At 35.4% G+C, this 14,887-nt stretch overlaps 1 protein-coding gene across 1 annotated transcript; it reads left to right on the top strand.

Moving 5' to 3' along the window:
* Positions 1-2,755: 2,755 nt before the first annotated feature.
* LOC126809462 (uncharacterized) lies at positions 2,756-14,826 on the top strand. Its single transcript, XM_056101284.1, has 15 exons — positions 2,756-2,832; positions 3,233-3,451; positions 4,077-4,237; positions 4,843-4,959; positions 5,151-5,426; positions 5,927-6,010; positions 6,833-7,005; positions 7,453-7,542; positions 7,933-7,979; positions 8,132-8,196; positions 8,425-8,490; positions 12,167-12,226; positions 12,715-12,875; positions 13,523-13,678; positions 14,651-14,826. The coding sequence occupies exons 2-15, from the start codon at positions 3,285-3,287 to the stop codon at positions 14,768-14,770; spliced, it is 1,743 nt and encodes a 580-aa protein (XP_055957259.1). The 5' UTR covers positions 2,756-2,832; positions 3,233-3,284; the 3' UTR covers positions 14,771-14,826.
* The last annotated feature ends 61 nt before the right edge of the window (positions 14,827-14,887 follow it).

The following is a 14,887-nucleotide window of genomic DNA, read 5'->3' as shown; positions in this document are numbered from 1 at the left end:
CGAATTCCAAGCGAATTTATCTTTTACCTGCACGCCAATGTGTAGCAAATATGAGGGGTCAGTTTCGTCCCATCTAGACCCTCCGCCTCGCCCCACCAAAGCAAATCCCATGAAATATCCCGATAAACTTCTCGGTCACCACCGGCATCGAATTTTAGACCTCTTGCTTAGTCAGTCAGCGCCTTGCTCACCGAGACAAATGTGCTCCCACTGCCTCACAATATCGACACCCATTATTCTTATATTGTACATTAACCTTTACACTTATTCGACATATTTTTTTTATAGAACTTGGAAAATATATATATCGCAAAGAAAATCAAATATCGATAGCATATTGAATTTCCCCAGTACAAACACATTTCTTTGAAGATATTGAAATATTGACCCAAGGAAAATATCAATGAGCACGTCTAGAGTGCTCATAAATATTAAATTACTTAAAAAATACATACAGATTTTACACCTGAAAATATCAATTATTGTGATATAAGGTTGTTTTTGTTTGATTAATCTCTAAAATAAAAAAAGAAGGTTATTTTAGAAAACGGTTCAATAACATCAATACATAACAGCGTGTGATATGCAAATAACTATTACCAAAATGGATATAAACAGTTGTATAATAAAAGTTTATATCCATTTTGCTAGTATTTGCATATCACACGCTGTTATGTATTGATGTTCTTTAACCGTGGATTACGGTGGCTAAGTGGGTAAGACGCTGGCTCGCTAGCCTGGAGGTCGGGTGTTCGATCCCTGCTTGGCCGAAAAACATCCATCCAGATTTTCCGGCGTGGTTTCCCCTTGTCAGTGATGCAGGGCGGAGGGCCTGACAAGGACAGCTGTCTAGTCGTTCGGATGGGACGAAAAACCGAGGTCCCGTGTTCACATTAGCGTGCACGTAAAAGATTCCTTGGCAGTTGGAATTCGATATGAGAGTAGGCCGTAGCGCCGCTGCCCGGGCAAAATTCTCCTCATAGCACACTGTAAGGCGTATGCCCGTCTTCATTAGCCCAGTTTAGGAGCAGAACAGTAGGACATGAAACCCCACTTCATTTCATTTTTCTGTATAATAACACAAGTATTAAAGACGCTGATGGTCATTTACAATACTATGACACTTGAATATCTAAAAGTAATAACAGCATTCCAAAAATGGTTCTTATTCATCGGACACTTAAAAAGACGCGATGAAGCAATATGTTGCAACATTCGGAAAGCGTGGGAAAATGGGTTTATAAGGTCCATTCATTATTAAGGACACAACAATTTGAATTTTTCTTCTTAGGAAACTTTTATCACAATTTGACTTCCAGTTTAATTTCCTTGTTGAGAACGCTAATTCAAAAGCACTTGGTTATTCTTATATCCAAAACTTTTAGTTCCAAAATTATTAGTTTTGAAATAACATGTGCCTATTTATGTTTGGAGACCCTCAAGAACTTACAATTAAACATTTTGTGTCTACCAGCTTATTTCTTGTCTAACGTTTGGCATATTATATTGATTGCAATAATGATTATCTTGCATACTATATAAATTCTCAAAGCCCATTAAAAAATCGTCTCTGAATTGATACAAAAGGCTTTAACATTCTCCTTTTCAGGGTTTATTGATACGTAAACAACCGGTGACATTTCAATTCAATAACTCCGGGTTCAATAATTTCAAATCTATAAATAAAACCAAAGATGTCAGTGTGTATGTGTGTATGTTCGCCCATCACGCTTCGCCACCTCGATCTCCCCCCCCCCCCCTACATTTGTGGTATCGAATTAACAAGCATAGCTCCGTGAATGTTTTAGGCCGTCGAATTTGGGTCCAGGGCGAATTGGGCCTGGGGTCCGGGCAATGGTATCAAATAAGTCAATCGAATTTGAGTCCCGAGTGAATTTATACCCTAGACAAATTGGGCCCCTGGAAAATTTGGGCCGCGATGAATTTAAATAACTCAGAATTAATTCATTTCAAAATCAATATAATTCCACGTATTGCTTCTTTTGTTCAATCACCATTCTGTAATAAATTCAAATATTTATTGCCACCACAATCAAATAAATAAACTGCAACTGGAAATATTATTTATTACACCCCTACGTTTGAAGTTATTTGTCTAGAAGTCAGGACATATTCATTGAATAGGTTATGGGGGTACATGTTTATTATATTTGACACCATTTTGAATCCTATAAATAATTAACACGGTGAACATAAAGGGAATGAAACAATTTTTAAAATAGCAACGAGTCTATGGAATTCATCTTTAATTCTGTCTCTAGAAAGGCTAACTGGTATACATAACAACATTCGTTTGAAGCAGTTGTTATATAATTGATGTCATCAAGAAATAGATAATAATATACCGATATGCCTTATATGACGTATAACTAAAAGTCTTTCATAAACAATAGCGAAATGAAATGAAAATGAAATGAAATGGAGTTTAACGTCCTACTGTTGATGAAATTTGTATCATCAATTAATTGAAATATTCTAAAATAGTACAATTTGTTGACCAGAATAAAGATTGGGACATATTATTCAGTTACAACAAGAGTGGTATTGAGCCTTTAAATATCCATTTATTACAATAAGCTATGTCTTTATGTTATTAATAAATGGGTGTAACGTGTTTGTAATGTGTTATTAGAACAGACAGACACGCCCAGTCTATTTGACATAACAAACTTTCTAAGGACACAAGATATATGCCAATAACAATAAAGGGACATTAGCATACTTTGCACTTCATGATGTAACCTATGTTTTTTTTTCATTTTCCCGTTTCTTTGAGACCGAGGCAGGGGATGTTGAGTATGTAGCAAAAAGGTAAATAAAACTTACAAAATCGTAATATGATTATATCTTTTTTAGACCTATATAAACTAATATCAGATGTTGGCACATGGTTGAACATGTATATATTTATTTCAAGAAGAAAGGGATATCAATAAATATAAACAAGTCATAGGTTCTTTCACGCTTAGGTTCTTGTCAGTGTAATGTTAACCTTTAGGGAAGTGTTATGTAGGCTAACTCACGAGAAGGGTTACACTTGCTGACTATATATAATGCACTAAATCGACGAGATACAATCCTAAGATCGAAATCCCACTGACGGATATGTATCCTCAGTGCAACGCTTATATATAATGATATCATTTAACCACTAACACTCCTTTTTCTAGTTGTTTTAAATATTACAATACATGAATTTATCTGATTTTAGTTTAGCAAATCTACCTTCATTTTTACAAACTAAATTCCATGATGGCGAGGAAATGGTCGGTCACAGACATTATTTCCAGATTGCGTTTGGTTTATTTATGGAGAAGAAGTTTTTATCAGAAACAATCAAGAAAGATTCCAGTTACGTCTTCCCGGGTTTCTGTACTGGTTGTAGACGGAGTGGACTGTGTTACGGCTGTGAAAGAAGCGCTTTACCACAGTAAGTTTTAATACAAACATAATACGATTGAACGTCTCATCGGTCATATGGTCATTCAGTGAGTAAGACGCCGACTCACTAACCAGGAGGGATTCGATCCTGATGTTGGCCGAGAAAGTTCTCCGGGATTTTCCAGCGTATTTTCCCCTTGTCAGGAGTGTCTAACAAGGACAACTTTTAGTCTACATGTGGGCGTACACGCAAAAGAACCTTGGCACTTGGAATTCGAAATGGGCAAAATTTCCCCTATAGCAAACTGCATGGCATACGCCCGTCTTCGTTAGCCTTGTAGTTGCAGAATAGAAGAGTATAATATTTAGAGTGCATTACAAAAATGGGATTCGGTTTAACGTCTCGTCGGTGATAGAAATGAGATTTAACGTTTCGTGGGGGCAACAGAAATGGAATGGGGTTTATCGTCCCCTCATCAAATTATCTGGGTCAAATTGAGGCTAAGATAGGTTATATTTTAATTTGAGATATGAGAATTTTGCCCGTATAGCAGCATTTCTGTCTTCTCTACATGTAATTCATGTCGCGGACTAAGTGCTTTGACAACACGACTAAGGCGATCACAAATATGTATCATAAGGAACTGAAACGATTCCTTTTGTATTTTTTTCAGTACTCATCGGGATTATCAATCCAGAACTGGAGGGGGGTTTACTTATTGGAAACATGACAGAGCTGAATCAGAGATTAGTGGGAATAATCCAAAGAACTGGAGACTTCACACTACGTCAAGTTCAGGAGATGCTATTTCTAGAACTAAGTCGGCTGCTACCGGTAACTCTATCACTATCGATAATACTAAGGGGCGGATATTTGACATATTGTCTTTAATAACAGGGGTGGATACTGGATGGAATAATATCCGCCCATTCGTCTTCCAATTCCAATTAGCAATCCCCCACCTCTTACCATTTCACACGTAAACAGAGAAAACGATACATATATACATACAAAACAAACATAAATTTCATGAGACGATACACGCAAACCCATTTCGTTTCTTTTTGAACCTTAAGAATAAGATGTAATAGATAGGCTTCTATATTTTAAATTATATCATAGATTGGGGATTATCACTGTCAATTATTTAATATTATAAACAACCAAGAGTTAAATTTGAAATATTGAAATTTGACTACAGTAACACGGTAACAACGTTGCATAGTAGGCATACGAACGCCAATAAGTCACGCATGGTGTTCAGTAACAATATATTTGTTTATATCTCAGTAGATAATAGTATAATGTCTGTTGATATTACGCTAATATTTATTTGATTATATTTTACATATAATATATTTGTTTATATTTTATTTGTTATATATGTTGTTTATATTGCTATTTTTCCTACTATAGAAATATTTGTGTTCATATTTCAGCTGGTTCTTCAGTCGAGGTATATTTTGTTGATGGCAAGAAGAGATTAGTGTTAGGTAATGACGGCGGGGTACCATTAGATGATCAAACTATTGAAGAACTATGCACCATGAAAATATGTAAGTTACTATTTGTGTACAATTGCAGGTGTAAATGCAATATTTAAAACCCGATTGCGCATCTAAGCTTGGGATTGAAGCAGGGTCAGGATAGAAATAATTTTCTGGTGGTACAGCACCCTCCGTACTCTTTTTGCCCAATTGTACTCCAATTTTCAGCAGCATTTCACCATGACTAACTTTGGTTTCAGGGGATAATATTATCGATTCTGATTGTGATCACGTGTTGTATCAAGATGAATCTGGAGTAGAGATATTGATCCACAAGAATAACCTCCAGCAGATACTAGCCTTGATGCCACTGAATCACCCTGATAGACAAAAGATATTGAATTTATTAGACACAGAGTCACAATCATCAAAGAGGTTGTCAATAACATTGGATGTGGCTAGCAGAATGGGTACTATGACACCATCATCACTCGGTGGAATGTCAGATGAAAAAGGCCATTTGATGGATTTTATAGGTTTGTATACTTTCTGTATGACACTGTAGCAGAGAAATCGCATTTAGTTTGACTTGATTTTCACAGACAAATATAAAATATTACATCTCCAATTTTTGATATTGTGTATATCTATCAAAATTCCCGTTTATCTGCCCTTTTAGGCAAAATTTAGGTATGGCCCATGCATACCCAAGATTACCACCCAGTCTCCCGTTATTTCAAGGCAGATAACTCTTATCTATTTTAGCAGGATACAGTCTGGTAATTCTCTGCAATCGACTTCAATGTTAAATCGATGACATTTCTTGGACTGTAACATTTATTTTAAACATCCCGAGAATTATTATGTTTAATAATAATATAAAATTTACGTTTGTCATAACAATTTATCGCGAATTGTCGACTGACTTTAGAAATGATTTATAATAATAGTTCTAAATATTAGTTCTAATCGTTGCAAATCATTTGTATATTATAATGGTTCCACATAATAAGTTAATAGTTAATATTACTAACAGAAACATTAGAAAGAAGAAGAAGTTCAAGTATAGATTCTAAAAATGAAGGGTCATCCGCATCAAGAAAGGATTCTCTTTATAAAGGTATAGTAGATATTGTTTAGTTTCGTGAATACCAAATCAAACATACATATGGGAGATTAGATAAAGAGCTGACAGTTCTCACTATACTAGTTATAAACTAGATTATGTAAAGGGGAATTGCTGAAAATTTCAGTCAAATTGGTCCACTCTGAACCGAGAATTTAGCGATTGAATTTTGGGCCTAGACTCGATCATCATTACTAAAGTCGGTACGACAAAAAGCATAGTCTCGATTATCCATTTTTGATTTAATCATGAAGGTGCGTTTAGCAGCAGATCGAATTATAATCCAGTAAATATCGCAGACTAGCGATGAGATGATTATGGTCTGGATAAGTTAATTAATATCTAATCAATAATTTAGATAACATTTCAAGCCTAAAGAAAGACCTGCAATTGGCAGATTTATCTCTTGCATAATGTATGTTTAATTAAAATCTTATTAATTAGGAAAACAGAAAAGGTTAGTGGCCTGGAATTTTTCATGAGTTAGATTTGTTTCGTTTATATTTGCATATTTTATACTGCACTCTAACTTACCTTAGTTTCTATAATAACCGTGTTTTGCCAGTTACATCGACCGGTTTAAATTCCAATTATTCTCCACAATATGGAGCCCCGTATACCAATACCAACCATTGATTTATTAGTAGGTTCGCGTTATCTGAACACCGTTTTTAAAGAAAGTATGTATGTATTTGAACTGGATTAAGTAGAGATACTGTTATGAACAGCTGGAAAAACTAACCAACACGGGTAGTACATGCTTAGCAATGTATAAATCGTTTCAAAATTTGTGATTGGTTATATTTTATGTTTAAGCTCCAAAAGCTTTTAAATTAAAAGCGAGAGAAAGAAAACAGCTGATAGCTCAATCCCCTTTCTCCACGAACAGACAGTATGATATACCTAAAGGTCCCGGGTTCAACATTCAAAAGAGTACAAAAGAATTAACACAATTTGTCAATGTTAAAAAAAGAGATGGAAACTGGGAGGTACGTTATAAAACTATTTTGATTTTAAATGAATACATATCGCGTAATAAAACGAATATACATGCGAATATTAGCTTCTATTAATTTCACTCAGCTACATTTAGAACAAAACAATAATAATAATTATGAAACATAAAATAGTTTAGTCTTTATTAATGTATTTTTGTTTACTCGGGAGTGCTTAAGTTTAGTATATTAAAATAACATATATTTAGTCGGGTTTCTTTGGATATTTTTTGTCATATCGGGAATAGTACACAGTTAATTTCAGATACTTGTATCAATCCATTCGTGAACGCTAGTGCTTCATCTTGGGATTTCTGATTTTAATCTCAATGCCCTAGATGAAGCATAACCGTTTTATTATTTTTTAACAACTTATATTAAGGATATCGTCAATTTTCATTCCCTTAATTATTAGAAAAAGTATATTACCTTTATTTTCAGGAACCAGAGAAATTTGAATTACAAAAGTATGAAAGGGAAAATGCCGATTTTATTAGAAGACAAAAAAATGGGGATAACACGAGAAACATGGTAAAGGATTTCACGCTGACTATCAATAAATTATAAGTAATGCCAACTTAACCATCAAAATTATATTACATATTACAACATGCCTGTTTCAAAGTGACCGAAGTATTGTGTTGAGGAGACATCAACTGACATGCACTGCGTTTCTACAGCCCGATAAACTGATGTAAAGTAATGCAGTGCATAGTGAAAGGTCGTAAGGCATCCTTAATTATTTTATATTATACTGTACTGTTTATTTGTAGGAAGTCTATTCTTCCATAGGATGCAGAGGACGGGTGGTGGGTAGGTGGGTGGTGGGGAGGTGTGTGCGGGTGTGTGTGGAGGGGGCGGGTGCTCCATTGTTGTGGACTATTTGCACTTATCCTTCCATTATTATTTTCTAATTTATAGAATGGTCATCACGATGATGAAGAAGTAGACAGAGATAGACATAATAGGTAATTTTCTTCTACGTTAGCTTTAGACGTATTGAAACAAAATGGAAGTTATTGTTCACGGGTTTATCAATAAACTAATTCATTTTTGTATAATTACTCATCATGACGTATGACGTGTACGAATAATGTTCTGTCAAAATGATATTTTACAGAGTGTTAAACAGATTAGATGCACCACTGTCTCCTGATTCGGGTCTGGACAGCGAATTCATGGCAGGTAGGTTGAAACAGATGATTTGGGAGCAAACGGTTGAATAAGTTCTTGAATAAGACACAGCTGGGATTAGGTATTCAGAGATAGTGCTTCTAGGTCAAATTAATGAATTCTTTGTTATTTGCTTCGGGAGATGAAAACTGATTAACCGATGTAGCCACAAAGACATAAGACTTTTTATTACTTTATTCACGTTCACAGAAATAATTTTTAAATCTATTTTTTTTAAAGATTCAGTTAAGGGGCAGACAGTTGATAGTGACGGAGATGATATTACAAAAATGAAATCTTTAGACGGTAAGTCTGTCATTTGAGAAAACATTTTAATGTTAATTTTAATGTTTAAAAATATAATAATTAGATAATTAGACTCGAACTTCTTCTTACTGAATAGCATAATTTTCGTGCGCATATTGATGAATTTGAGTACTAGACGGTGTCGTAAACCACGTGTTAGTGGTTCAGGACAGAAGTCAGAAATGCGTCTAGTTGTTCTAATTGACCGAAAACCCAGGCCCCGTTTATACCATTGCATTGCAGTAAAAGGGAAAACAATTATTTCAACGCCGCTCTCAAGACAAACCATTCTCCCCATTGCTCACTGTATGGCGTATGTCCTTGTCCATGATTCCGGTTGTTACGGGAAAGTAAGACGTTATACCCAATTCCAATTCAAAATGAAGATATGTTTAAAAGAATGTGTATTGATGTGAGGAATTTGAAAGCAAATAAATTTATTTTGACATCAATACCCACTTTAATCTCTCCTAGCAAACTGAAACGTGATTTATATGAAAATAATTGTGCAATAAATCGATCAGAACAAATTTCAAGTAACGTTATTGTGTTTTTGATTCATAGTTAAATTGGCATGGTATGGGTGTGTTCGGGTGGCATAACCCGATTGCTTCATGTACGCGCTCCGCTTTAATATATTTTTTTACTTATACAAACCCGTACTTGATCCTAGCAAAACGCTAGATGATTAATTTACAATACGTATGTAGTCTCTAATAATATATAAATATATAGATATCAAATTACATATTTGTTATACCAGTGTCCCCAGGACTTGGCGGTATCTAATTTCTACACCTATTCACTTAAGCTGTTGTATATGTTATAATATCAATTTTAAAGTGGTACTTGTATGTTTCTGGGATGCATAAAATTCCGTAAATAAAACTTTGGTATAAAGTGGGCTTATATATTAAAGTAGTAATTTTGAGAGAAATGAAATAGAGTTTAATGCAGCAACGCCATAGAAAAGGTTCTCGGTGCTCGATCGAAAGACGCCTTTCGGTCTTTTTACTAACTTTTGTTAAAGATCACAATGGTGGAAAAAAGCGCTAAATTGAAATCTATATATATATTTGTGACTGTCGTTTGTCTTTCTGTCTGTCTGTCTGTCTGTCTGTTCGGGGTCGGCGGCTACACTAGGTCTGCCCCGAGTCTGAAATTTGGAGTGGCGTTAGTCTACCACTTCCGGTTTCGGAGTTATGACCCCCGAGCGAAGCCGGTCTGTTCGGGGTTGGCCGCTACACAAGGTCTGCCCCAACTCTGAAATTTGGGGTATAGGAATAGCTCGGACCGGGGAGTAACATAGGCCAGGTGGCGTTAGTCTACCACTTCCGGTTTCGGAGTTATGACCCCCGAGCGAAGTCTGTCTGTTCGGGGTTGGCGGCTACACTAGGTCTGCCCCGAGTCTGAAATTTGGGGTATAGGGGTAGCTCGGACCGGGGAGTAACATAGGCCAGGTGGCGTTAGTCTACCACTTCCGGTTTCGGAGTTATGACCCCCGAGCGAAGTCTGTTCGGGGTTGGCGGCTACATCTGCCCCGAGTCTGAAATTTGGGGTATAGGGGTAGCTCGGACCGGGGAGTAACATAGGCCAGGTGGCGTTAGTCTACCACTTCCGGTTTCGGAGTTATGACCCCCGAGCGAAGCCGGGTATCATGCTAGTATTAAATAATTGCATGTATACAGGTTATAAAACGGGCGATGTCAACGTATATTTTAGCTCGTGTTATATCTAAAACATTCATCAGTAGTAGTTAATGTATAGAAGTGTACAGAGTGTAAAATTTTATAGCTCTTTTTATGAAAAGCTGTTTATTTGCAGAAGTTTAACGATTTAAATATCTAAATACAAAACGTTGCGTATTTACACATGTCATAGTTATTAATCAAAGTCATTCATCTAATTAAATTATCTCATGTAGCAGTGTCCCTTTAAAATATATCAGTGGTACAATGAAGTGAAGTATCGTTAATAAAATATTACTATTAACAGTGGCCTAGTTTTTTTAAGTATATATATATAGATATTACACATGGTCAGAGCGTAAAGCTTAATATACGTGATTTTATCTTTATAAATTGTGTTTGACTGATAAGTACTCTTTTTAGAGTATTGCAACAGCTATTTTTAAAATATCGTTTATTTTATGATGCGAAGTGTACACCTCTTGACATTCAGGATTATTTGATTTCATGTTATTGCAAAGGGCCTTGTCATTCACGTGAATACTATAGGTGTTCAGTGATGTATTGGTGTACTGTTTTTGAATTTTGCATAGGAGTGACATCCATTATGTTTGCAGATGGAAATTGTTTAGTATGAGCTAATAGTCAAAACAATACGGTGTGCGAATCGAAATGTGATTTACATTTACATTGATCAAAGGACATAATTTGTATAAAATGGTTATGTGTTGATTTAAACTGGTGTACGATATTGTGATGTGTTTATAGCTGGGTATTTATGAACATGAAACGTGTTTTGATGCATTTAGATCAAAAATAGAAAATCCATCAATATCAACAGCGATATGCTTAATATATCTAAAACACCTGATACCACTTATAATTTGTCTCCTCGTGAACCAGGCTCACATAGCTAACACTGAAGAGATTTGTCATTCACGTTGACATTACGGATTATCTGTGTTGTATGAGTGTACAGTTAGTTGTATATGTGGTGCAGATATCCTGCTTTCGTATTTAAAGAGCAACTTATACCCGACCGTACACTGTGGTGTAAATTTTACTATAAGTTAGTTGAAGAAGTTTTGTTGCATTAAGATTATAATGGAGCAAGCTAGATTAACATCGTTACATATAAGAGGATTATCATCTGATGATAGTTCTATGATTGGCGAAGATGATTCAACGGGTAAGGGCAAGGTGGTATATCCGGTTGTCATGAAATTGTATGGTATTCAAAATTAGAATGATAGGGCGTCGTTTAGTATAACCGTTCTCTAAATGAAAATTATATAAAAAAAAAGACGCTGTCGTCTTCAGTTAAAAATATATCAAAATAGATTTTTCGAAAAATCTAACCCCTCTCGGACCTTTGATAGCTCTGTATGACAGGACAGAGCTAGAAGCTTATGGTGTTGTCGATCAGAGAGTGGGAGGGGGTGGGCAGGTTATGATTCTTCCCGTTCAATCACATCTATTTCAAGTACAGCAACATGGCAGCCCGTTGTTTAATCTGGGGTCTTCCCTAAAACTTTGGACAGTGATTTAAGGTATTAAAAACGGTGAAAGTACATTGTTCGTATCCAAACATTATTGTTTACATTGTAACCGTTGATAGCATCGTTTGTCACGTAATTTTCTGCTATGCACTGGTTAACTGTGCGTAAATATTTCGTGAGTCGTGACATAACTTTATTTAAACAATGTGAAGCTCTGTTTAAACCCGAATGACATTGTTACGCAGTTAAGCATTGGTTGTTAATTGGACAAATGACCAGTCATAATTTGGAACAGAAATTTGTTTTCGTTACGGCAGTGCTTGAGTGGGATTAGGTCTAATCAAACGAAACACTGCTAGGAGTAAGGCACCGTCTGGCTCAGGACAGTCAAGTGGATTATAAACTGAGCGAGATGGATTATATTAACCGTTCCTTACAAATGACAACACATATCAAATAAGGAAGTTAATAGACTATATTCCTTTTCAGATGCCGAGAGAGAAAATGGATACTTTTCTACTAGAACAGGTATTTCCGATGGTTATTCAGGTAAGATTGATATAAGTAGTTTCAAGGATTATTTGTCGAGCGATCATGTGCTTTGGCTGTCACTGACTATAGCAATCGGTGTGTCTGTGTCAAATAATGATTGGTGTATTCAAATACTTACGCCTCTAACGATTCTAACATGTATGCTTGCCTGTAGCATGAAATTAAATAAGAAATGAAGATCGACGATTCATCAACACAATACACTTAAAGTCATTTTGAGATAGTCTATACTCTAGTACGAATTCCAAGTGTTAATGGGGATTTTACGATAGACCTAAGTGCATATGAGTGGACTTGGTTTTTTCGCCTCCACCAGATACCTGGGTACAGTTACACACATTACAAGTTGGTAACGGTCTTGGAAAGGTTCCGAGGGTTTGTTCAAGCCGAGCCCCCCCCCCCCTCACGCCCTTGACGCTAAGTCTTATTAAAGTTATTGCACATAAGGTGGGTATTCAAACGATATTCTTTGTTGACATTTAAAGATTTTGGGAGAAAGATTGATGATCACAAAAGAGTGAAATCAGGCAGAGAAGAAACAGGTGGGAGCTTAAATGGAGAGACAGATGTAATGTCCAGAAAGGAACGAAAGAAGAGAGATATTATTAAAAAGACAAGACAAGTTGAAGGATCTCCATTTTCAAGGGTAAAATTATCTAATATCTGTTCAGTTTAGAATTCATGAAAACTTATTAGATTAGTTGTACGCTGTCTTACATGACTGCAGCAACGTGGTTTAAATTAGAAAAATGAAGTGAAATGAGGTTTAACGTCCTACTGTTTTGTTACGAGTTTAAATTAGGGAATGGCATGCCTGTCTTAATCAGTTTGTAAAAATAGATTTCATCTGTTGCTCCTACCATTACTGTCTCCTCGCGACTGTGATAAAAGGTCAAATTCGATTTCTGTATTTGGCAGTGTAAGAAATAAAATGGGGTTTAAAGTCCTACTTTTCTGCACCAGAGGTTTTTCTTTAGCTGGCCATGCGTCCTATACCACTGAAAAGGGAACACCCTGCAAACTGGGATATTCCAAGGAACTTTCTCCGCCTACACCCTTAACGACCTGATTAGTCAGACAGCGCCATTATCGTTGAGCGACTATGGCCTCTGTAACACTGAATGGGGTTTGAGTGACATGATGTACATGAAGTATTGTACAATAATTTCATTTTTTTAGAGCTCTTAACCATCTTGTTTTATAATGAGTAGTTTACCAAGTTTGATATTTTATTGAATTGAAACTTTAATCATTTCTTTAACGGTGACAATATTTACGTATATTCTTTTGCAGTCTCCCACCAAATCTTTACCCACGGATGACGAAAGAGAACTGAGTTTTGTTTTTGAGAAACGAAAAGATTCCGATACTGGTATTAAAGATGTCCTGGGTTTACCGTCACCCCATGTTACTATGACGACACCCGATTTACCACAATTAGAACAAAGGGTAGGCTAATTTATTGTTGAAATGTTAATGACCACTGCTATATAATTATAAAAAAATGTCAAACCCTACGCTCAGGGTTCCACTTTAATTTTGATAACGACCACAATATCTTGAATTTCAATAATCATGGTTCTAATTAACCTCGGTGGGACTGGAATTAATATTGATTTTATAACTTTGGCCAATAATTCTAGCTGTAACCAAGTCTTTAACGCGAGTGTTTGGTTGATGGGTTCATGATATACCCGACAAAATACTATACTTATGTATAAGACTATTGCACATTGTTCAAAGCAAAGTATTCCGTCGTCTCGTAGCTTCACATCTCGACTTTCGGGTTTTTAACATTAATCGTCAGTGGAATATAAATTCGATATATATAGCTTTATTCATATAGATTTATTCCATGTTATATTAGAATGTAAAATTACAAAGATTTAAGAGTAACCTTTTTACCGAAACAATATATTTGTCAATATCCTAATCGTTTTAAATTTGACCAGTTATGTGCTGATTATGATCTTAATACCCTTTCGTCTTTATCGCCATATCTCCAAAAACACCTTCTTTCAGACGTTTGAAGTTTAATTAATTATGTTACAGGCATTACAAATACATGATTATCATTGTTTAATAAGATATCGTGATTATATAAGTTGGGACAATGTGAATAGTACTTATATCAAATAAATACAACATTTACATACGCTACATTCAATTTTTAATGTTTGCAATTCTGTAAATAGTTTCGGCTTATATGTGTATATCATGATCTTATTACTGAATAAAGCATTATTATTATTATTATGTATAGACTTAAAATATTCAACATAAACGATAGTCATCCTATAAAACATATAAGGTCAATTAAAGAAATTGACAATCTTATTTTTGATCAAAGTGATCAAGTCATTTTAACTTCAACATGCAGATCACTGTGTGGTGTTGATAAAATCCCATATTTTATTGTAGAGACAAGAAGAATCCAAGAAAAAGAATGTAAAGTATAGGGTTAAAGCGCCACCTGTGATGAAGCAGCCACCAGATCCTCCTAAAATACGTAATCCCCCACCTAAAATTAGAACACTGTAAGTAACATCATCGTTTGAGTCGACCGAGACACAATGTCTTTGTGTCAGTTTAGTTTTGAAGAGCAAATTTGCCTAGTTGGAGACTACATAGACAATATAGTCAGGTCATGTAACGAAT

This window comes from Patella vulgata, chromosome 1 (genome assembly GCF_932274485.2).
Source record: "Patella vulgata chromosome 1, xgPatVulg1.2, whole genome shotgun sequence".
Classification (NCBI taxonomy): Eukaryota; Metazoa; Mollusca; class Gastropoda; family Patellidae; genus Patella; species Patella vulgata.
This window is presented reverse-complemented; position numbering and strand designations above follow the sequence as displayed.

Coding starts and splice junctions, on each gene's coding strand:
- LOC126809462 (XM_056101284.1), top strand. CDS start 3,285: ATGGTCGGTCACAGACATTATTTCCAGATTGCGTTTGGTTTATTTATG. Junction 12,227..12,714: donor TATTTCCGATGGTTATTCAG/GTAAGATTGATA, acceptor TGACATTTAAAG/ATTTTGGGAGAAAGATTGAT. Junction 12,876..13,522: donor AAGGATCTCCATTTTCAAGG/GTAAAATTATCT, acceptor ATTCTTTTGCAG/TCTCCCACCAAATCTTTACC.